The sequence below is a fragment of the Solanum tuberosum genome, unplaced genomic scaffold, assembly GCF_000226075.1.
Source record: "Solanum tuberosum cultivar DM 1-3 516 R44 unplaced genomic scaffold, SolTub_3.0 scf00093, whole genome shotgun sequence".
NCBI classification, from domain to species: Eukaryota; Viridiplantae; Streptophyta; class Magnoliopsida; order Solanales; family Solanaceae; genus Solanum; species Solanum tuberosum.
In genome coordinates this window covers 37774-62869 of record NW_006239018.1, presented here as the reverse complement: position 1 = coordinate 62869, position 25096 = coordinate 37774, and the positions used below count along the sequence as shown (strand labels likewise).

Below are 25096 nucleotides of genomic sequence, written 5' to 3'. Positions count from 1 at the left end.
ATTTAGTATCATTTAACATGTTGAATCTTGTAACATTACTTTAAATATAAAAAATATCAACAAATTTTTATATAAAGATATAAAGGTAATATCCTATTGTGTATCAGATACAATATATCCAAACAATTATTACTTATATGATACACAATTTATCTAAAATATATTTTGAACTAGAATGTATATGATACTAAATAAAACATCACATAACTTAGTTGTTAGATACAATCTGCTATGCACTAGGTATAAAACAGCTTATCGCAATATATTTTAGTATCAAACAACTGTTTGTCTCTTGTAACATTTAGATAAAGTTAAAATCATACCAAATGATAATATCATATTAGCATATTCAAAATATCCAGAAACTTAGTACACATGAAGCAGGAAAATCCTTAAAATTAATCTTCAAGAATTTTTTGGAAAGAAAATACATGTTCTTATATTGTGACCTTCTTGTCCACAACGTCCACAACAATTCGTTTTTGTGCTTAGCTTTTCGTCTGAATTTTTCTTCCTCTTTTTTCTTGGTCTATCGACTATCAGGCATTTTTTTGTATCTTAGTGGCAAGACGACTTCTTCCAAGACACATTTTGGAGTTGTCCAATCACTTTTGTCTGGCATTGGTTCCATTGGAACTGCATAAGTTTTTGTTAATGCATCATGTTTATAGTAATCACAATGGAGACGAATCCCACCTCATGTTTCTTAATTTCTATGTACAATTTCAACCCCATATCATTCAGAATACACAATGGAGACGAATTACCTTCAACAACGTATCTGATCTCGATGTTTTTTTTCAATTCATCAATATCCAATTCAGCTGCAATTGCTGAAATAAGATTCACGAACGAAATATTTTTCCCAACCACTATCCCATCACTTTTGTATCGCTCGTATCTAACATCACTTTCCCATGATCCAAAATGCCTTAACAAGATCGAAATATTAATTTCGAATCTTCACAAAATTGCGTTCCAAAATTGTTTGAATCATACTTTTACTATTTTTTCGAAGAACAGGGAGAAGGTTTCACAATTTGAAATTTAAAAATTATAATTCAGTTAGAGGTTTATGAACGACTGATTGGTTGAAGGAAGAAACATAGTGTGATTTGTGGGAGTCAATTATAATTTCCGTTTTAATCCCTTATTTAACACATTAAACTGATAACAACAACTTAATAATTTAAGTATCCGCCCGTTATTAATAAAAACATCCGCTTGTAATATTATGTATCCGAATGACACTAAAAAAAGGGATTTTTGGTAATTAATGAATGAGTAGGGATAGGAAGTAATTTCTTTCTTATACTATGTGATTTGCCTAATTTTTACAATTAAATATGTCCAAGTTAGTTTCTTATAAAAACGAAACACTGTAGACATTATTAGGCTTTACTCCTTATTAGGGGTGTTCACGGGTTGGTTTGGGTCGGTTATTGGTCAAAACCAAAACCAAATCAGTTTAATCGGTTTTAAAAATATCAAAACCAAACCAAACCTAATATAATATACATTTATCAGTTTGGTTGTTATCGGTTTTGGTTCGGTTTGATTCGGTTATTAATCATATACATAAAATTAAAAGAAATAATTTATTCAAAATGTGAAAAAAGTTACAATAATTTATTCAAAATGAAAAATAGTTAGAATGGCTGACATTACAAAACTTTCGATCATTGAATTTACTATGAATAAAGCTTCAAAATTCACTAGTTTTGTCCTAGAAGGAAGAGATATTGACATTTTTAGTCCTACAAAGAATTGTCATAGACACTCATCTACATGAAATTACTAAGATAAATGTTCTTCTTACCTTGGGCATTTTTACTTTCAGAAGTAAATTATAAATAAATTTTGATGAATACATATATAAGATTTTTAAAATTGTTTATAAAATAGTATATTATGTATGTATAATAATTAATTTATGTATATTATTTATCGGTTTGGTTCAGTTATTTCTTCGATATTTTTCGAACAAAACCATAACCAAACCAAATACTATCGATTTTTTAAAAATCTAAAACCAAACCAAACCAGACCCAAAATAAAATCGGTTCATTTAATCAGTTTGGTTTGATTTTTCGATTTGGATCGGTTTTTATCCAAACTGTGAACACCCCTAGTTTATAGCATACATTTTTAATGCGTTTTTGGTTTTAGTTAATACAAAAATATTAGGATAAGGATTAGCAATTAGAGAGAAACATCTCACTTGTAATGATACATTTTAGTTTTAAAATGGAAAAAAATAATACTACAAAATAAGTAAGAGTAGATTTGTGATGGGATGCACATTAAAATTAATAAAACAATTTGAAACTCTTTTTGGGTTAAAACCAAAAGGACAAAGTCATGAATGTTTATATTCAAAATGGACAATACTTTAATCGTTGAATCAGGATCCTTAAAAATTCCTATCTTTACCTTTTGCTTTGAACACTCCTCATATAATACCTTTGAAATATTATTATAGAAAAATAAACATTATTAGTTGCTCATTTTCGTGGGAGTTATCTATTTAAAATATGATTATCATTAATTAATTGATTGATTCATTTTGTAGTCACGATTGCAACAATAAAGTGTTCCTTTCACTTCGCATTTAGCATTGTATATTATATATAAGAATATAAATAAAATAATAACAAAGGCCATAATGAAATCTAATTGTCTAACAAACAAAAAATCTAATTGGAATTAGATGAACTGTAACATCCATAATGGACTCACTGCCCCCCTTACAATAACCGGTCATAGACAAATGACTCTTGTTTAAGTGGTTAAATACTTACATCATCGATCAGTAGATTGAAAGTTCGAATCACTAAAAGATAGATTTGGAAAGTTGAAAACACTAGTGAAGAGTGGAGGGAAGTAATTGATTGTAACATACAAGTCCATATTCTCACTTTTACAAATAATTATTCATTTCAATATATAGGTAAATCTAATCAAATTGATATTTCCATATAAAAAGCATATATTGTGGGAGAATTTTATATCAAGGACGGAAAGTACATCCGCAGCATATGCTTCTTTAATAATAATAAAAAAAGATAAAGTGGTGACATAATTATTATTGTTTAGATTTTTTTAGATATCATCACTATTTATTCTTTAACAAAAGCAAAGGGTAGAATAATTTGAGCAATTTAAAAAAATAATTCGAGCTTGAAATAGGAAAATCTTTTGAAAAATTAAATTGTTTTATGGAATGGGCCCCAGCGAACGCCGATAAGTGGGGCCAAGTTTGATAAAATTGTGAAGAATGAAATGCCAGGTCATCAATAAGGGTCCACGTAGGCATCATAATATCGACGGTTGACCTTTTTGTTTACGTTTTAAAATTCTTTTAAGTAAAGTATCAATAATTAGTGGAAATATTAGTCTTAAATTACCGAAACTACCCTTTCTAAAATTGACATAATTTGATGTAATTGAAGGTGAAATATTGTCAAATTTACGAGGAGGAGAGTACGTGGCAGACAACTATAATTCTTTTAATTATTATAGGTTTTGCAATAAAAATAGAAAATATACTTCTTTCGTTCTATTTTATAGATGACTCAAAATAATTGTTATTTTAGAAAAAATCAAGATATAATTAATTACTTTATTTTATTTTTAGCCTTACTTAATAAATGTTAGGGGTAATAAAATAAAATATAATTAAATTAAGATTTAAAAAAATCAATAGTTGATTTAAATACAATATTTTTTAAATTAAATTTCTTTAAAAATAGCAATTCTGATCTTAGAGTTATTGAATCACTATGATATTATTCCTTATATGAGTTGGTTAAGTATATATAGCTTTTAAGTAATTTGAACATGCGTGTTTGATCCTTGAAACTAACAGAAGTTAAATATTTTACAATTTCTTAAGATAGGTTTTTGAGGAATTTTCGCAAATAGCTACTATAATAAATTTAATTATGCTCCATAGCTATAGTTTGCATATTTACGGGTTGTAGCTACAGTTTAAGCTATCTCGTTTGTATAATTCGTGGATTTGTATAATTCGCAGGTTTGTATAATTCGCGGGTACATTTGTATAATTCAGTTATTTTTGTATAACCTAGAAATAACGAATTTATACAATTACAAACTTCAGAAGTGTAAACAGTTATACAAATTATATTATACAAATTTCGAATTATACAAACATGTGTATTATACAAAACTAAAAAGCTGAGCCGCATAATTATAATTGAAAGTAGGTCGCGAATTATAATTAAGGCAAACTATAGCTATGTTAAGTAATTAACTAGTAGTATATGTTTGCTTATACGCGTAATTTTCCCTTTTTTAAACAGAAAATAAGTATTCTATATTAGTTTTAATGTTTTATGAACTTAACAACTATTAAGGTAAAATTCTAAACTTTACAATGTCTAGTTTAGATAGAAGGATCTAAAATCATATATACTACATTAATTTTTTGAATGCTTTAAACCTTTTAAATAAAGTATTAATGAACAATAATAAATAAGCAAAAGATAAGTTTTTCTTTTATGAATTTGGATTAGATTAATGTGAATGTAAGAATCCTATTTTTATTTAATACAAAACATATGCCTTTTCCTTCTATTTTTTTCCACAAGAGGACATTTGTTCACTTGTCCATAACGTATGGGGGCCGCAAGTTACGGCATAAATGGGCCAGGGCCCAATCTGGTGCCAGATTTGGCTTTGGACCATCTTGTCTTGAGAGCGATGGCTCACTTTGCCCATTCATAATGATCTGGAATTCTAGACCATTGGTCGCGAAGCCAGAAATTTAATTAAGGAAAAGAACGCTTGTACTTAAAAAGGAAAACTATTTACAAGCGGTTATCTCTTTACTATCATACTCCCTATTTATAACTATTAATTCACGTTTACTGCTTTATACCATCAATGTATATATACACATAGTATCAAAATAGAAGAAAATGTGCTTCAGTGAAAAACACTACTCAATTACTTCATGATACCATTAGAGTATAATACATCCTCTAATAACATCAAGGAGAAAAATACAGTGTTTCAGTGAAAAGATTGTTTGATACAATCAGAGTATATAGATTACATCAAAGTATATATATATTTCGATGGTATCAACACTGGTTCAATGAATAGGCAAAGGGAAGTCAGGTAAATAGGTTGGGATGTGGGGTTCAATCAGGGTAAATATGTGAGTTGGGTCCAATTTGTATAGTTTTCCCATATAATTAAGAGTGTTCAAGATTGTATATATACACATGAAAAATAATTTAATATATATACTTCCTATAATTTTGTGCATAAAATTTTCAACAAAGTGTGTTCGACGGACCCTTCATTACTACATGTGGCCACTGTCCACTGGACTAGGATTAACCAGCTTAATTAATTATTATTTCTTTATTAATCCATATTATGAGTTTTAATTTCGTCTCTTTTCTTCTACTTTGTTTTCTCGATGAATATTTCCTTCAACAAATTCCAAATTCCAATTCCTGAACTAGTGATCTCTTTCTTTTGAGGTAACTTAATTAATTGTTCACTTATTGAAAGAAAAACGAAAACAAAAAAAAAAGTCGTGGTTATTTTTCTACTAAAAAGTATGGTGAGAAATTAAAGAAAGAAAGAACAATGCAAAACAGAATATAAGTTCATTAAATAGACAGTGTATATATTCTAGCTATGGTAACTTAAATCATAGAGTAGTAATATAATTTATTAGATATAGTCGGTTACATGACATTGATAGTATGATTTTTTTAAAAATATTGTCGATGTATATATTTTAAACATTTCGAATAAACTGGCGCATTCCATTGACATAACGAGATGGATAACAAGAAAACTTTTAGTTTGGTTGCTTAATATTTAAATGACAGATGATAAAAAGTACCTAAATCAATCAATTGAGATTTTGCGGTGTTTTGAGGATAAAATTTTACTTTAATTATGGAGCAAGAGATAAATCACATCTCAATTATTACTAAAGATAATTAAAGCCTATCCTCAATACGCTTGCGTGTTTTATAGTTTAACTCTTTGGTATTAGAAATTTATGAATCTGACTAATTTAGATTCACAATATTTGAAGTACTCTACTAATAGAAAAACGCTCACTAGTAGGAGTTGTTGGTGTAATATACAATTTAGAATTATGCACTTTAAAATAATATTAAAATGCTTAAAATTCAACGTGAAATTTTTCTTTCTCAATATTCAAATTTGATACTTCTGATCAAGAGTGAAAGAATTTCGTCGTGTCTTGTAATATAGCCATTCATTTTGAAAGAGGCTTATAAATTGCTAGACACTTCTATTTCAATGGGAGGAAGAAAAAGTCTCAATTGTAGAATTTTTCCAGTTACGTGCACTCAATTAATAACCTGATGCATGCATTTTTGAATTTATTTGAACTAAGATATGTTGATTTGCTTAATTAAATATTGACCTTTGAGTCAGACATAATATTATGAGTTTAATTAATTTTTATATACCATAGTGTGAGTAATTTGTTTTTTACGCTATGACATCATTTAAATGATATTTACATATTATTAAGCCTCCTTAAAATAATAGATTTGAAATCTTGAAAAATAAAATATATTATCTACGGGTGAAATAACGGATAATAGCATAAAAATTATTTGAGCTGACAATGTATATTACTTATACTCTAATATTTTATGTATTGTGATGTAACTGTATGTTTAAACTTCAATGACGGAATACATCAATAATCCTTTAAACTTACCTGTAAATTTTATTTAGATAGTCAATTAAATTACGACATGTTTCGATTGAGCACCTGAACACGTGATAAAGTGTTCCTAATAAACATGATTTTCGACTCATAATTTTTGAAAAATGTTTTGAGTGTTCCAAGCGTTCATTATGTAACACCTACACCACTTAAACTATGTCATCTTCTTTAATTACACACATTAGCCTTAATATGGATTTTTCCAACTGCGTAGGGCTATTTGTGGGGAAGCGTTCCGTACCAAGGATTTTTCCATACGATTTGTGTGTATTCAACTAACTTCAAATGTATCCTTAGATTTTGAACTTGTTGGGTCACACACATCGATGAGCATGAGCCCATGATTAAGAGATGAGCTAGGAGGGAGGACAACGTGGTACTATGATATAAGCAATTCGTAAAATATTCAAAATCAAGAGGTACAGGTTGCTGTCTAACAGACCCCCCCTCCCCTCAAGACCACAATATATACAAGCATGAATGTATAATTCTTGTTTTTTATATTTCCAAAATAAAAAAACGAAATCGTAATAACTAGTAAAATGTTTGTCAAGGAGAAAATCTTAATAGTTTATTAGTTGGTTGACTGTCTAAACTTAAAATAGTTTATTATCAGCTAATTACCCTATATATCTGGTCGATCATTAAAAGTCCTTCAAAAATTTGGGCTTGTAATAGTGCCTTAAGGTTGGGATCGGAAGGTGGACTATAGATTCAGAAGGCTAAACAAATTAAACTATACTCTAGAAAATAGAAATGATGAACAATTTAAAAGTACTTATACCGTTCATAATTAACAAACAAATTACAAGTTAGATGTGCTATGAATCGTTTCGAGTAAATCGTATATCAAAACATCGAGAAGAGCTCATATCTAAATTTTAGGATTGTCTAGATTAAGATTTAAGTTGAATGCGTAAAAATTCAAAAGTAATTTTACTCACAATTTCTATGACTTGAATATTTACCATCCTTATAGGCTTACACTATTAATAATTAATTAAGTACCTGTTAGGTCACATTCATCTTTTTAATTTAAGGTTCCATGAGCCCATGACTAAGAGATGAGCTAGTAGGGAGAACAAGGTGGTACTATATGATATAAACAATTCGTAAAAATATTCAAATCAAGAGGCAACAAAAATATATAATCACTTTCCATCACTATGATTAATTCTTGTTCTAAAATTTCCACACACCACAAGTGTAACTGTTTACTTCCTTTAGAACATGGGATTTTAAGGGGACCAATAGATTCAAGACAGTAAATCAGAAAAATAATATGGGGCCAACACATTTGGTACTAATTTTTTTAGGTACTATATACTTAATAAGGGTTGACAGATATAAATTGCCTTGCAAGGTGAGGTGTCATGGTGAATTTATATAAGAACTCCAAAATAGAAGACAAGGTGCTGGGGTACTCTGAATCCTTTGCCTTTAGGTTTAGGACAAAGTAATAACTATGGTCTATGGAAAGGCCTTCATTAATGAATGATTTTTCAAAAAGGGTCCATTTGGAGGTTTTCGTTAGGGTAATGCAAAGTAAAAGGTTGAAAATCTAATTGTTTCTACGATATATATATATGAAACAAGCTTTTTCCTTATGCGAAATTTATGAAAACTTAAATTGTCAGTAATGTTAAAAGATGACCTACGACATATGATGATCATGATCCGATAAACATGATTATTATAATGAGGTTTTGCAATAATCTATAAAAATAGAAAATGTAAGAGTATCACTTCGAGATTGAAACATTAGTTATCATTTTCAAACTAATTTTTCATGCATGGAACCAGTATTATAAGATTTCTTTAAAATGAACTAAAAAGAAAATTAGGACAAATACATTTAAAATGAGCCGAGTAAACAAAGTAGCAACTTTTGTGTTGTAACTTGTGAGATTCTAGTACTTGAATGACCAAATATTCCTGAGCTTTCCTCTATAAGATCTTCCTTTGACGTATTCACAACTCTCAAAAGTCAAACCTATATTTTCGTGGTCTTATATTAGTTGATTGTTTTTCTTTTTATACACTCATATTAATAAAATCATAAATAAGAAAGATAATTTTAAATTCACTCTTAAAAATTGAAAAATTTATAAATAAATGTGAATACTCTTAAAAAGAATTAACAGCAAAGGTGATATAGAAAAATTTCCTTTTAATTAACACTTTCTTAATTTAGTAAGAGAGACAATTAATATGAGATAGTAAAAGAAATACTCCATCTATCCCTAATTACTTGTCCTATTTTTTTTTTATTTGTCCCTTATTACTTGTCTAATTTAACAAATCAAGAAAAGATAAATTCTTTTTACCTATTATACCCTTAATTAATTGCTTTCTAAAAGGTAGAACTTGTTAAAAATCTTAAATTTATAATGATTGACTGCCAAATTCTTGGAATAAAATCGAATAAATTTTGGACCATTTGTTGTTTTGGGGACGTAAAACACAAAATTTCGATAGATGATCAACTTTTTATTTTACTAATATGAATACACATTTAATTAGAGAGCAGACATGAAATTAATGACTTGTCTCTGCCGACACTTGACAATAATTAGTTCACCGCCCAAACTCATCAAACCATAAATCGTGAGTTACAACTTACAAGTATAATAATCGGCAAGATACAAATTAATTTTATTTCATATTGGCTGAAATCGCTAATTTCGAAATAGTTATTCTTATTTAAAGATAAAATAACGAATTGTCTAATTCTATAAGATATGAAAAAAAATACTATAGCTAAGGGTTTTCTTTGTCGAAGTTCTTCACATTTTACGCACTTTTTTTCCCAAGTATAAACGAAAGCTAGTGTTTGAGCCTTGCAACCAATTTCCAAAGGATTTAAATTTTATATATATAAACTAAAAGTTTTCACCGGTCATAATATGCTTAGTATTTGTATTAGGTCAGCAATTAATGCCAGTAAAGTTTTACATGCAACAACTTCATAAAGCTGACTTGACCGATCGAATAAATATCTCCTTTGAGTGAACATAGAAAACTAGAATTTTCCATTATAGAAACGCCAACTTGTTCAACCTTGTTGGAATGTATGCGTCCACTAGTCTAGATGGGACCAGGTCCTCAGCACATTTACAATAACAGAAAATAAACAAAGTGCTGAAAGTAAAGATTGCACAATAACTTTACATGGAAACCTCCTTGCTTAAGGGAGTAAAACCACGACCTGGCCTGCCAGGACTTTTCAAAAACTGCTTTCACTAATCTTCTCAAGCAAAAGTAAAAGCAAATTTACAAACTGAGATTAGCCTACTAATTCTAACTCTAAGCAATACCTCCTATTACTCAGATGAGCCAGAGCAGATACAACACTGCTCACTAAGCCATCACCCCTAGATAACTTAGACTTTGCTAAGCAGATACCACACCGCCCACTAAATCAACTAGCTCCTAGATGATTTAGACTTTGACTAAGTAGATACAACACTGCCCACTATAATAATCTTGACCGATTATTAAAGACTTTAGAGTAAGACCCTAAGTTACCGTTAACCTAGTTCTTACAATGATTTACACAAATTTGAAATGTTTCTTTCACAAGCGAAACGATTCCTACAATGTAAGCACGATTACAAGCAAACAAAATTAACAACTGATACAGGAAGCACTTGAAGCAATTGATCAGGTCCCTGCTATTTTTGAAGCTTGAAAAATCTCTTTTGAATGAATGAATAATTTGTTGTTTGTTCTTGAATATATATTTAGACATGAAAAGTTATTATCCAATGAACAAGCAACCTTGTCACTTCTGATTGGTGGAGTACGCTGCAACTTCACCAACTTTCTGACGCAGACAACTTTCCAGCTGTTCAGCACTTTGACCACTGGACGAGTATTCATACTCTGCAGAGGACCAGGTCCCTGCACTTGTGAGGAGATCATCAAAACACCAAAAGGCATAAGCTCTTGTGAGGAGATCATCAAAACATCAAGGAACATAAGAACTTATCAACCCTCAATTTGATCGTGTAATTAGTGCAAACAAATCTAGAAAAAATTATATGTAATTACCCAAACTAGGGACTAATTCATCGATTTAGAGCTACAAGTTTGTTAATCCAGTTTTGAGTCGTCCAAATATATACCTAGCTAATTAATGGGGAATATAATCACTAATCAGTAACGTAACAAAAACTCAACCGAGAAGACATTAATCTGATCATTAGCACGCCAATTCCTCGTTACAATACTTAAATCGTTAATTTCAAAAGAAGGTATAATAAATAGAGTGAGTTCTAAATCGTGACCATATTGCTCAACATAACTAATTGAGTTATCATGTGAGAAATCGAACTACAAGTATTTACAACTATATAAATTTTCATCGTCGTCATTAGTAATACTACAACTAAGATATAAAATCAGGCTTTGAAGCACCACAGGTGATGATGGTGGTTGTGATGAACGTCCTTATCAATCATGCCCTCAACGTAACGAAACTCGTCGATATTACAAGGGATATTTAAGGGACCATTGTGATGAAATCCGTAGACTTGCTCTGCTTCTTTTAACAATTGTGTGAAGAGAGGATGATTGATATGCATTACTGGTATCACGAATTTCTGCTGCTCCTCATCTCCTTGACCCACCAACACCGTAACGCATCCTCTCGGTACTGTATCCCTCAATTCCTCCTTCGTATGATGATGAAGGTGAAATGGAAAATAAAATTGAACATGGAAATTCAGATGATGATTGTGATGGTGTTTATTTCCGCTCCCCATTGATAAATTGTTCAAGTTTGTGGAGCTGAATCAGAAAAATTAGGAGAAATTAATTGATCAGAAGAAAAGATAGCTAGATTGAAGAGGGTGAGAGAAGAGTCGGTTAGAGATTTAGGTATGTTGCTTATAATATATATATGAGAGAATTAAGAGATTTATTTTGAATCTAGTTTTGTAAATGGGCAAAGGGAGAGGAATGTGTCAAAAGCCGCTTAATTGATTACTTACGGATCGGAAGAAGAGAAGGTGGGTGGGTGTGTTCCAGACGCGGAACAACTGAGGCTAAAATTCCCACTAATTACCGCCTCTAAGGAGGAGGTTACAACTCATAAGGACATTCAAGAAATATACCTACAATATGTCATTTATTTATGGTTATTCCAAATAAGGTGAGTTTAAAAAGTTTTATAATACACACAACTAGAGATTTATTATTCTCCCAGTTTCTTATCTTTTTGAGTTTAGTTATCATTCGTGGATTTTTTTATATTTTAAATTATTATTGTATTTTATTGTGATTAATACTCTCTCTATTCAACATAGCTATCCACTATTAACTTGACATATTTCTTAAGAAACAATAAATAATAGAGGTAATAATATCATATTTTATCTTTTGATTTTATTAAATTTAATACTTTGAAAATCTGTAATAATATTTAATGACAACGATAAAATAGACACAAAAGATAAATTATCTTTTGATTTCTAAATTGGACAAGTATAGTTGGATAACTACTTTTAGTATAATTGACTACTATCGTTGAAGAGAGAGAATATTTGAGATGATTAGTTAGATTGTCTGTAGTCTTTTACAATAATTGACTTCATTTTTGTTCTTCTTTTTTCTATACTACTTCAAATTATTTTTTTCTTGAATTGAATGTGTTGATATCCAATTTTGATCTAACATTTTAATTTTTTTTTAACTTTTAAGTTTTTATTTATTTAATAGTTCAAAGTACATTTTTAATAATTTTAAATAAATTTATCGATAACTATCCTTATTTGTCAAAATTTAGAATTTTTTTGATCAGTTAATTTTAATTACATTATTTTTTGTCACAACCAGTTGACTACGTTCTAATATTTATTCATTTTGATTACATCATTAGTTCTGATAAATTGCATTTTTTACATATCATTAGCTACATTCATTATACTTTTTAATAATCATTATATTTGTTATATTTGTCAATATTAATTTTGATATTTTGCACATTCTAAAAATTCATTCGAATATGGATAAAATTTCATGCACAGATATTTTTAAAGGCTAATGATTTTGGTGCACGATTTTAAAAGAATGATACTGTACTATAGGAAATTTTTTATTTTCTATATAAACAATGACTTATTCATTAGGTCAAGGGTGGTGGATAAAATTTTTAGGGGGTAAATTACAAATTTTTTATTCTTTAATTGTTCATTATTTTCTGGCAAGTCGCCGGAGTTCCGCCGGGATCCGGCGAGTCCACCACCAAAAATTCCATTTCTTTGTTCTCCTCTTCACTGTCAGTTCCTCCCAAACCACACAGCCTCTCTTTTCTCTGTTCACTTTTTCCGACTAGAAACCCCACAAAGACCACCAACAACTGCTCCATTTCCTTCATCAAAAATCAGACCCACCGGAAAACAAACCAAGTTCCACCACCGGAGTCACTCCAGACGCTCATTTTACTCTTCTTTCCAACCACCTGCTCGCCGCTTCCACGAACTCAACCCAAAAACCCCATTTTCCAGTGAGCTTAAAGCTCCAATAAACGACCATCCCAATTCCTTCTCTTCCCCGACCAAACTCACCACCGTTCTCCCTCAAACCAGATCCCTAAACCTCACTCATTTCCGCCCAAAAACCCCAACCAAAACAATCCTTTTTTCCAGCGAACAAACAACACCGAATCAAAACCCCACAAAACAGCAACCAAACGACCCTCCAAACCCCATCGAACTCCAACGAGTTTGAAGCTCAAAGATCCAATGAGCTGGAGAAAAAATAAAGGCTCGCTGCCAGTCCCTTTCCCTTTCCCTTTCATGATTTTGTTGGTTGTTTTTACAGCTTTCACGCGAACTAGCGAGCTCGAAGCTCCGACTCTAGCTCCAGTGTGGCTCCATCGCCGGTAAACCACAATCAGTTAACCAGATCTTGCACCAGCGATTCTCACACTGCCGGAGAAAACCAACATTGCTCACAAATTGCTACTCTAGTAAAAAATTCCGGTGACAAACCCCATTCTTTTCTTTTACATTATATATTACATATTACATTTGTGTGTTTATATTCATATTCTTTCTTTTGGATATACGTTTGGTTAGCTATAGTAATTTTTCAATTGCAAAATGTTCTGTTGCTTGTTTCAATTTTGTTGTTGTTATTTAATTTATTTTTATTATTTTATTATTGTTGTTGCTTGGTTTCTGTCCATTGGTTATTTTCGGTTGTTATTATGTTAAAATTAACTACTTAGCTATCATATTTAGTTATTGATTTAATGTTGCTTTGTCCTTTTCCAGCAATCTTTTAATGAGTTTTTTTTTTATATAAGGTTATCTTTCGATAGTCTGTGTGGTTTACTCTTTGGAATATAATTTTAACACTCTTGTTTATTATTATTATTATTAGTCTTGTTATTATTGTTACTGTTGGTGTTGTTATTGGTAATATTATTATTAATATTATGTTTGTTCATGTTGTTTGAGGTTAATTTAAATTACTTTATGTTTTATTAAATTGTTCAATAAGTTAGAATTGGCCAATGAGAAAATTTCTCCGTCGGTTTTGGAAGCCTTTACATTGTAAAAGATGAAAATTTAGTTTAGGTTAATATATTTTTGTAATTAAAATGGCCGATGAAGAAATTACCGTTGATTTTCAAGGCCTCCCATGTTAATAAGATGGATTTTTATTTTAAAATTTGTTATTTGAGTTGTTCATATTTATTTATTATTAACACTTTTACTAAGTATATTTACGGGTACCCCGGAGTTATTTTCCGTTGAAGCTATTCCAATGGAGTTCAAATATATTTATATTCATTATTGTGTATATATTATCGATGTTAGGCAAACATTAGACAGTTTTTTATATTATTGTTTTGTTTTATTACTTGTGAATATCGCATGTTTGTTTTACTTGTATACTGTTTTATCTCCTCCTCAATTTGAAAAAAATGTATTCAGTCGGGATCCATAGTTGTGGATTTCGAAGGATACATAACACTTTCCCTTTGAAATAACTTGAACGCTTACCTAAAATCTATTGGTTTCGTAGACATTTTTAATTAGTTTCCTTGTTTTTCCTAAAATGAGGTGGCGACTCTTTTAAAATTTGTTTATTCTTAAAATTCTTTTAAAATTGAATTAGGTGGCGACTCTTTTAAAATTCTTATTTTCTTAAAATTCTTTTAAAATTGAATCCAATGTTTATTTTTTGAGTCATCACGACGTTTCGCCCTATTTGAATAGAGTAGAGATGTAAACAGAATGGTTTATTGGAAACAATATTTTTACCTCTAAAATAATAGTAAGAGATATGTATACACTCTATCTTCCTCATCTCTGCTTTATGAAATCACATTGAGTATATAGTTATTGTTATACACCATGAGAGGTTGAATTTTATATGTTCAATTAGAATTGTATCAATTCGATTTATATTTGTTATCTCTATTTGCTCTATATATGTTATATCTATTTACTTTAATAGAGAGCGAACATATACAACACACACTAAATGAATTGATATATAGATAATTAGATACAAAGTAAGTTGAGATACAAAACTAATACGCATTACATTTATAATTAGTGATCTCTTTCTTTTGATGCAATTTAATTAATTGTTCACTTATTGAAAGAAAAACGAAAACAAAAAAAAGTCGTGGTTATTTTTCTACTAAAAAGTATGGTGAGAAATTATAGAAAGGAAGAACAATGTAAAACAGAATATAAGTTCATTAAATAGACAGTGTATATATTCTAGCTATGGTAATTTGAATCATAGATTAGTAATATAATTTATAGTAAATAGTCGGTTAAATGACATTAATATTATGATTTTTTTTTATAAATATTGTCGATGTATATATCTTAAAAATTTCGAATAAAATGGTGCATTCCGTTTCACATAACGAGATGGATATCAAGAAAACTTTTAGTTAAGTTGCTTAAAATTTAAATGACAGATGATTAAAAGTACCTAAATCAATCTATTGAGATTTTGCGGTGCCTTAAGGATAAAATTTTACTTTAATTATGAAGCAAGAGATAAATCACCCCCCACATCTCAATTTGTTGGTGTAATATACCGTAAATATATTAAATTACAGTTGAAAATAAAATGACAAAAACGAATAAACAAATCTTTAGGCTGAGACACAAATTTCTCGCTCTCTTTAAGGAGATTTAAGCCCACTGCGGCATAATCTACACCGATCCAGCAGTATCACTCCTGACTTGTCCACTCCAGGATACAACAACCCAACAACGTGTACAACTCAAACAACTCCGAATTAGTTGAAGAGTTCAAATCTCCACATAAAAACACATTTCTTCAATATATAAATATTCTCTTTTGTATATAGTGAATATAGTTGAAGACTTTGAATATTTTCTTTGTCTCAGCTCTCTCTTTCACTAGTACACACTAAAATATTATTTCACACTTCTCATCTTTCTTAGTATCTCTTGTTGTCTCTACTTCTCTTGCTTCTTCTTATTTCTCAAGACGAAGGAAGACCACACTATTTATAGGTGATGAATTCTTCCTTGCAATGAATAGGAAGATAGTGGGTAGTAAATTTGTCAAATGAATGGCACAAATCAGAAGCGGATTCAGGATTTCAAGTCTCTGGGTGCCAAGTAGGTTCATCGGTTAAATCAATTTTAGGCTTCAGTCGAATTATTCATCTTTTCGGTCTATGACAAATATGAACAATGATAAGATGACAACTTATGTATTATATATACTACAAATTCTTTATGCATGAGTCATGCTAATCTTCTCCACATTGTTTCAATTTTATCAGATGTCTCCAACGGAGCAAAAGTTTATCGTTTTAATTTAGATGCTCTTGTTGAAAGTCGAATTCAAGACCGATAATGGAAGATTTTCTCTCACGTAATATTTGGGAAAAATCATTTTAGCTCAATTGGTTGACTATTTGAATTGTCACCTTACCATTTTCCCTTCCCTTCACTACCTCCATATATAAATACAAATTTGCACCCCACATTTGATTGAGATCATAAAGTAAACAAAGTTAAAACTTTCAATTATACTATAAATATTCATCATTCATTTATAATTGTGCTTGACAAATTTTCATATTTTGAAAATGATCAATGACGATATCATTGCTTGTATTTATAAATAGATCACGTTTTAAGTAAGACGCTAGTGAAATATACTTATAAATTACTACTCCATATTAAGACAACTATTAGAAACAAACAAAAAAAAAATAATGTGCCGTTGTCATATTAAGGGAGCAAGTTAAAATTGCAAATTAAAAAACTGTCAGGGCCTCAACAAGATTCGACCTTGCAACCTCCGTGTTAGAATATGACCCTTAGCCAGCCGCACCACAAGGCCTTTTGGTTCCTTGGGTAGCACATTTAGTATTTGTAATTATATTGTAGATATATACCTATATATACTAGAGTTTCCGTCGAAGCCCGTGGGTGGCGTGGCACCCCCACGAACCTTACTAGATCCGCCCCTAGCCCAAATGTTACATAAGTTACAAGACTTAAAAGATAGAATAATGGGTGAAATGAAGAGTTGGTGGTTACATAAGTTACTAACAACTAATGACTACTTTCTTCCACTATTGATGAGAGTAAAGAAGCACAAATGTAATGTCCACCAATAGACATAACATAATACATAATGTGACATCATATATTTTTATTAATATTAAAATGTCACACCAACACAATTATTCATGAAGATAAAGATAAAGAAAGCCTATCCTCAATACTCTTGCGTGCTTTATAGTTTAACTCTTTGATATTAGAAATTTATGAATCTGACTAATTTGAATTCACGATATTTGAAGTACTCCACTAATAGAAAAGCGCTCACTAGTAGGAGATGTTGGTGTAATATACAATTAGGAATTATGCACTTTAAATTAATATTAAAATAAAGCTTAAAATCCAATTGGAGATTTTCCTTTCTCAATATTCAAATTTGATACCTCTGATCGAGAGTAAAAGAATTATGTCGTGTCTTGTAATATAGCCAGTCATTTTGAAAGAGGCTTTTAAATTGCTAGACACTTCGATTTCACTGGAAGAAAGAAAAAGTCGCTATTGTAGAATTTTGCCAGTTACGTGCACCTAATTAATAACCTGATGCATGCATTTTTTAGTTTATTTGAACTAAGATATGTTAATTTGTTTAATTAAATATTGACCTTTGGATTAGTATATGATTCTGCTATAAAAAATTTCTGAATCAAAGCAAGAACAACGTTTACTTGCTTCAAGGTCGCTAACTAAAACCACTCAAGTTTGAGTCAGACATAATATTATGAGTTTAATTAATTTTATATACCATAGTGTGAGTAATTTGTTTTTTATGCTATCACATCGTTTAAATGATATTTACATATTATTAAAAGTATTTAAAATAACAGATTTGAAATCTTGAAAAATAAAATGTATATATTACCTACAGGTGAAATAACGTGATAATAGCAAAAAAATTATTTGAACTGACAATGTATATTACTTATACGCTAATATTTTATGTATTGTGATGTAACCGGAGAAGAATTTGCATTGGGGACACCTTTATAACTTAATTTACTTTATACCCACTTTATTTATTTTTGCTTTATTTTCTAGGATTGGGCTTTTTAAAAAGGAAAAAGTGTGGGGTCGTAGGTCTCTTTGGCCTTTTTAAAACTTGGGGTATATTTGTGAATGTGGGGTCATGAGCTTATTTATTATTTTTAAAACTTGGGGAAAAAATATAACGTTACAAAAATATATTATAATCCCAATACATTTAAAAAATAATATATTCTGATAAAATATTATATATTGATGAAAATCGAGGCACTTTTCTGAATATTTGTTTCAACGTTTCTTCTTCTCCAAGTGCAAGGGCTTTTCATCTTCCCCATACACTTCTCTTCCAGTGTAATCATATGCTACTCTTCCCCATACGCTTCTCTTCCATTAACTTATACAAACTTTTCTCACTTTTCATCGTCCTAAACCCCTCTCAAATTATCATCTATTTTTTTCAAACTTCTTCCCCAAGATCAAATTAAAGCCCTCGTCTTTGGTAAGTTGAACCTTCTGTAATGGTGTTCTTCGGTAATTATTGTCCATATTTGATTGTTTATTTTTTTATGGTAGTGTAATGATGTAATGACCCCTTTTTTTGGATTGTTTTTGTTGATGTTCTTGTTTGGGATGAAGTTTTTTCGTTGTATTCAGTGTATTTGTTGTCTCTAATGACGTTTTTGTTTGTATTTGAATATATAGCCCTATTTGATTGCTTATTTAAATTATTTTTTTTATGTTTATCTCGCCTATTGATTTTGAAATATTTACTAAACTTTGATCGACTTTAGTGGCGTTTCTGTCAATAGCATTGTTGATTTCTGTTGGATCTGCTATTAATTTTGCAAGCTTTATTTGAGGTTTACTCTGTTTATGTTAATAAACTAGTGGGTTGATAAATATGTTTTTGCTTGTAGATTATAAAGTATGGCTAAAACTAGAGGAGGAAGCACTAAACCATCTGCTCCAATTGCTCTAGCATTAAAAAACGAAAGGCTGAACAAGTTTTGAAAACTTGTAAAAAGAAAGAAATTGCAGTCGAAGAACCCGAATCTGATTCACAAATGAAAATAATGGCGGGGATTGACAATTATCAGGACAATAGTGCTGATGGTAGTGATAATGTTGAGGAGAGTAGTAGAGACACTAGTCGAGATTAGGAAGATCATCTATCCTTGCCCATTTGTGCAAGAGATATCTCTGGTGAGTTGTATGACCTAGCAACGTGGTTAGATGAGGATCTTTTTCAACAAAGATCTCTGTAAGATCAAGGATGACAGTTTATCGTGACTTTAGAAAAATTCTGGTTGAACAAAATCTTTATAATGAATTTAAGGGTACTTGCTTTGGACATTTGAGGCATATTTGAGATTATTTTAAGTTCAATGGACAGATTGTCCATTATATGTTGTTGCGACGGGTGAGAAATGACAAAAAACTGCAGGAAATTTGATTTTGTGTGAATGATAAGCCTGCATGTTTTGGCTTAAGGATGTAACTTGTTATGTGTGGTTATACAATCAACATCTTTAGAACATACGCATGTGGTCATGTATGAGTCTACATAAATTGGGGTGGCAATAAACAATGTGTGGTTAAACAAGTGATATCCGCACACCATACTTATGTTTTCTCAAACATTGTTCTAAGGATGTTGATTGTATAACCACAACTCTTCCTCATACATCTCTAATCACCACACCCAATTTATGTGGACTTTTACATGATCATATGCCTTGTTTAAACGCATTTAATTGGATAAATTTCAAAAATATAATTTATTATTAATTAATTGTTGTCTTTTCTAAATTCTACTAGTTTTGATCTATAGTGTTAGATTCTAATAGGTGAAGTATCGACAATGCTTTAAAATAGATAAAAACCCGAATATACCTTACTAATGTCAGAGTGTATATCTTATTGGTCATACATACACCAAGCACATAGAGATGCATCAATTGTATAAAGGGTCTATATATTTTGATAACCAGTAAATATTTACATATACAAATTTTACAACGGTACAAAAAATTCAAATTGCTACTTTTTCAATGGTAACATCTGATTTTTTGACAATTCTTTATGGATTCGTTTGATAGAGTGTATATCCAAATAATGATTGTATTAGTTATACATAGATCATTGCATTAAAATCATATTCTAATTCATGCATTAAAATCATTGCATTACGAATATTATGAATTTTCATATATTAATAATACACAGCTTAATACACAATGAGTGGACTCGATAATAAACTTTAATAGATAGTGTGCAAAATGTATGTCATCTTTTGATTGATCTATATTAGACTATGAGTAATTACGATAATAACAATTGATCAAAATGCTGGCTGCCAAAAAAAAGAGTAGCTTGATTACAAAAACAAATTCAATCAACATATCCAACCAAGCTTAATTAAGATTTGTTGTTGTTCACACATGTGGTTCTCTTGAAAATTGAACATTTGTTCCTTCTCTTGATTTTGAAATTCTTATCGACACCTTTGACACGTTTTCTTCGTTTTCTTCCAAGTTTGGTATCGACAAGAGGCGAAAAAATCTTCACATTAAGCAATTCTTCTGGCACACACCATTCCAACTAGAGAGGGACAACATTAATATAATCTAAGTATGCAAGGAGGAACGATTCAACTTTATACAAAGGCGAAGGGTACTCATAAATGCTAATACAATACTCGTTGCCATGCTTTGATCGCAAAGCAGCCATCGCGTGAGCACAAGGTATCTTGATGAAGTCATATTTTCTAAAAGAACATGACTTTTCCAGTTGGTCCACATAGGCAGTAACACCTGCACCGAACACGGTAAATTGATTGCCATCCCCAGTTACGTTCTCCATATATAAGGAGTGGCCCTCGATCATTTTCCTTCTTGCGATTTTTTTTGCAGAAGGCACCATTTGATTACCCATTGATTTAAGGATATATGGAGGCCTCTCCCTGAACAATTCTCCAAACCTCTTAGCAATCGAATTAAATATTGATGCCACATGATACTACCTTTCGTCTATCAACATAACATTGAGTGACTCGGCGAAATTTGTGGTCATCACATCATATCTACTGCCAGGAAAATATGCCCTACTCCACTTCTCAAAACCTATATCATACTTAAGGACGACAGCTGCCGCGGGACATTTGTTCTTGAATTCGACAAAATGATTGTCAAACTCTTCCAAAGAATAAGCCTTTGCCGCATTGTAATAAAGATAAAAGTAATCTTCACAATGATGATTTACACAGAGGTTTTCACCGAGGTGACTCATACAATATCTATGGTGAGCATGATTGTAAACATTCACAATGGCGTTGGCGATGCTCTTATGTCTGTCGGAGATAAAACACAAATTCGATTCATCGACCACAATCTCCTTCAATTTCTCAAAGAAGAATGTCTAAGATGCATTAATATCTTTGTCCACGATACAAAAAACAATTGGATAAACATGATTGTTCGTATCTTGTGCAACAACGCTTAACAACACGCCCTCGTATTAACCATGTAAATGAGTGTCATCAATCACAATTACCTTTCTCATGTGGGCAAATCCCTTAATGCAAGCACCGAAGGCCAAAAAATAATACATAAACCTATGATTATCCTTGTTTACCATGATAGAATAACTAGAACCAACATTAAGTGTCTCGAACATGTAGGAAAAAGCTGGTAAGCATGAATATCTGTTCTCCGTTGTCCCTCGGACCATTTCCTTGACAACCACACCTCCCTTCCAACATTTCCAATAACTTGGACTACAACGAAAAGAATTAAACATAGCCCTTTCAATCTCTTTAACATTTGGACCCTTACCATCACGATACATATTTACACTGAGTGAAACAATAACTTTGATTGAGATTTTTCTATGGCTACTATTGGCATGCTCAACGCCGCAACTATGCTCACCAATGTATTTGTAGATACGAAATCTATTCGAACACTCATATTTCCTCGCCCGCAACATCCATGCACAATTCTGAAATACACATTTCACCTTTAAATATTTAGTACAACTCCTCAAAGTAGCAAAATCAAAACACTTCTTCCCCACCGCTTTGGCTAATAACAATTGTAACTCATTCTTGTTATTGAAAGTTTGATTTATGCATAAATTAGTTCCATCGGAGAAGGAATGGTTGGATTGTGATCTCAATTCCTGTTCTCCCTGCATTTCTTCACAACATTCGCGTTCGGGATCTTTTGGATCTACTGACTGATTTTCCACATTAGGTGGATCATCATGTATATTCATTGAATGATCACCCAAACTCTCATTTAAATGATCACCCAAGCTCTCCTTTGAATGATCTCCCAATCTTTCATTTCCAATAGAATTATTGTTGTCGTCAAATGAATTTGTTGGTTAAATTGGAGGCCTCGCATTGACGTGTATCCTCAATATAGGCCTAGAGACATCAATATCAATATCTAACATGTACAAGCTAATGTGCCAATCATTTTTTATGAATGTGGGATGTATTTTTCCCCTTCCATTCATTTGACAACTAATCACCAAGTCATTTGGCTCGCAAGTTAACTCACCGGCCTCAATTACGCTTGCAATCATATCGTCATATGAACCATTGCAACGCAACGCAATGGGCACTATCGTCTTACTAAAAGATTTCCAATTCCAACTCTTGGGAGTCTCCTACCATACTCACATATAATCTCCACCAGCAACAACAAATTCAGCTATTGCTATTATAGACTACAAATATCGATAATATATTACAGTATTAGTCTATGAGGTACGGAATCCGTACAAAAACGCGACTGAATGAGATCGGGTTTAAAATTCAGCTCCTGCAATGGCGAAATAGATTTTAATGCTTTTAAACTACTAATATGTATCTATAATGAGTTATCAAGTGATTATTATGGAAGATTTCTCAAATTTCTATAATGTTGGGAAACTAATTTTGAAGCTTGGGTTTTGAAAGAAAATGGAGTAAATATGAATATGGAGTAGGAGATGATGATGATTTTACCTTGGAAATGGATATTACAGTAGAAAAATTCACCGAAATCGACAAATCGACAGCAGGAACAATGAGCTGCTCTTGTTTCCGTTTGGAGGCTTTTTTCTTTTTTCTAATATAAATTTTAACAATTGAAAATAAATATATTATTCCAAATTAGTTGGAAAAGAAGGGGGAGATCAAAGTGGAGATATGGAAACTTAGTGAGGTATTTTGTATGTGCCAATTAGGGCATGTGGATGATGTCATTAATAGTGGGTATACCACAAATTATTCAAGACTTGTGACTTAATGTCACATTAAGTCTTTAAGGTGGCTATTTTGCCTACTCTCCCATGTAACTGTATGTTTAAACTTCAACGACGCAATACAACGATAATCCTTTAAACTTACCTGTAAATTTTATTTAGATAGTCAATTAAATTACGACATGTTTTGATTAAACACTTGAACACGTGATAAAGTGTTTCTTTTAGACATTACTTTTGACTCATAATTTTTGATTATTTTTTTTAAGTGTTCCAAGCATTCATTATGTAGCACCTACACCACTTAAAATATGTCATCTTCTTTAATTACATGCATTAGCCTTAATATGGATTTTTCCAACTGCGTAGGGCCATTTGGGGTGAAGCATTCCGTACCAAGAATTTTTCCTCTGTGCAGGAGCGGATTTAAGTACATCTAAGGTGTGTCATGTGACACGGCTTCGTCGAATTTTTTTACGGAATATACCTATATAAAAAATAAAAAAAACAAACTAAATGGTAAAATAATTAAAAGGACAACCCTTATAACAGAGTGCTCCTAGCTCAGGTGGCAGAGACGCTGCATACAAAGATCAATGTCCTGAGTTCGATCCCATACGACGTGTGGTTTTTATGCGCGTTTTCTTTTGTTTTTTTCACGTTTCATTTTTTTCTTTTCTTAAATTTATTAATTTTTTGTTTTAAATTCAAAACAGTTCATTAAAAAATAAAAACCTTCTGACCCACTCTAATTCATTCAAAATTTAACTATTCTTTTTTATTTTTAGAATTAAAATAAAACTCAAAATCTTTGAGTCCTTCATCAATTAGAATTATAGTTAAATAAAAATAGTGTTGACTCCTATCCTTGTATTTGTATATTCTTGTGAGTTTCTTCAATTTTCTTTCTGTTCTTGTTCATCAATCATCGTTATTGGCATCTCGAATCTCCACATCATATCAATATTTTCTTTCTATTCTATTTTTTTTTATCATATGCTTGAATTTTTATTTGTTCATAATAATAATTTTATTAATCATTTATTTGCAATACAATCGGTTAAATAATGTTGTATTAAACTTTATTTAATAATATGAAGATGTAAATGTTTTAATTTAAAATTTTAAAATATTATCTAATTTAAAGAATAAACAATTTTTTAAAAAAAATTAAATTTAATTTAAATTTTATATTTTTAAGAAAATATTTTTTCATTATTAATGGGGCATCAAATTTTGGGAGGCCTAAAACAAAATCTTCATTAATTTTCTTCTTGAACTATTCCTGTCACTTTAATGGTGACACTGCTTAAAAAAAATCTTGCGTATGCCACTGCCTCTGTGTATTCAACTAACTTTAAAAGTATCCTTAGATTTTGAACTTGTTGGGTCACGCCCATATATCGACGAGACCATGATTAAGAGATGAGCTAGAAGGGAGGACAACGTGGTACTATGATATAAGCAATTCGTAAAATATTCAAAATCAAGAGGTACAAGTTGCTATCTAATAGACCCCCCCCCC

The 25096-nt window shown here is 30.8% G+C and overlaps 1 protein-coding gene across 1 annotated transcript; it reads right to left on the bottom strand.

Annotated features, from left to right (window-relative positions):
- Positions 1-12938: 12938 nt before the first annotated feature.
- LOC107060674 (uncharacterized) lies at positions 12939-22593 on the bottom strand. Its single transcript, XM_015308830.1, has 5 exons — positions 21871-22593; positions 21341-21735; positions 21017-21280; positions 13419-13629; positions 12939-13127 (listed from the first exon to the last, which is right to left on the bottom strand). Exons 1-5 carry the CDS (start codon positions 22591-22593, stop codon positions 12939-12941), a joined length of 1782 nt encoding a protein of 593 aa, XP_015164316.1.
- Positions 22594-25096: the final 2503 nt, after the last annotated feature.

Excerpts from the sequence above, each read along its gene's own strand:
- LOC107060674 (XM_015308830.1), bottom strand. The coding sequence starts at position 22,593 with ATGAATATACATGATGATCCACCTAATGTGGAAAATCAGTCAGTAGAT. Across the intron at positions 13,630-21,016 it reads CGATCAAAGCATGGCAACGA|CCACACTGGAGCTAGAGTCG; the intron begins GTATTGTATTAG and ends CCGGCGATGGAG. Across the intron at positions 13,128-13,418 it reads TTTTGTGGGGTTTTGATTCG|GAAATGGAGCAGTTGTTGGT; the intron begins GTGTTGTTTGTT and ends TTTTTGATGAAG.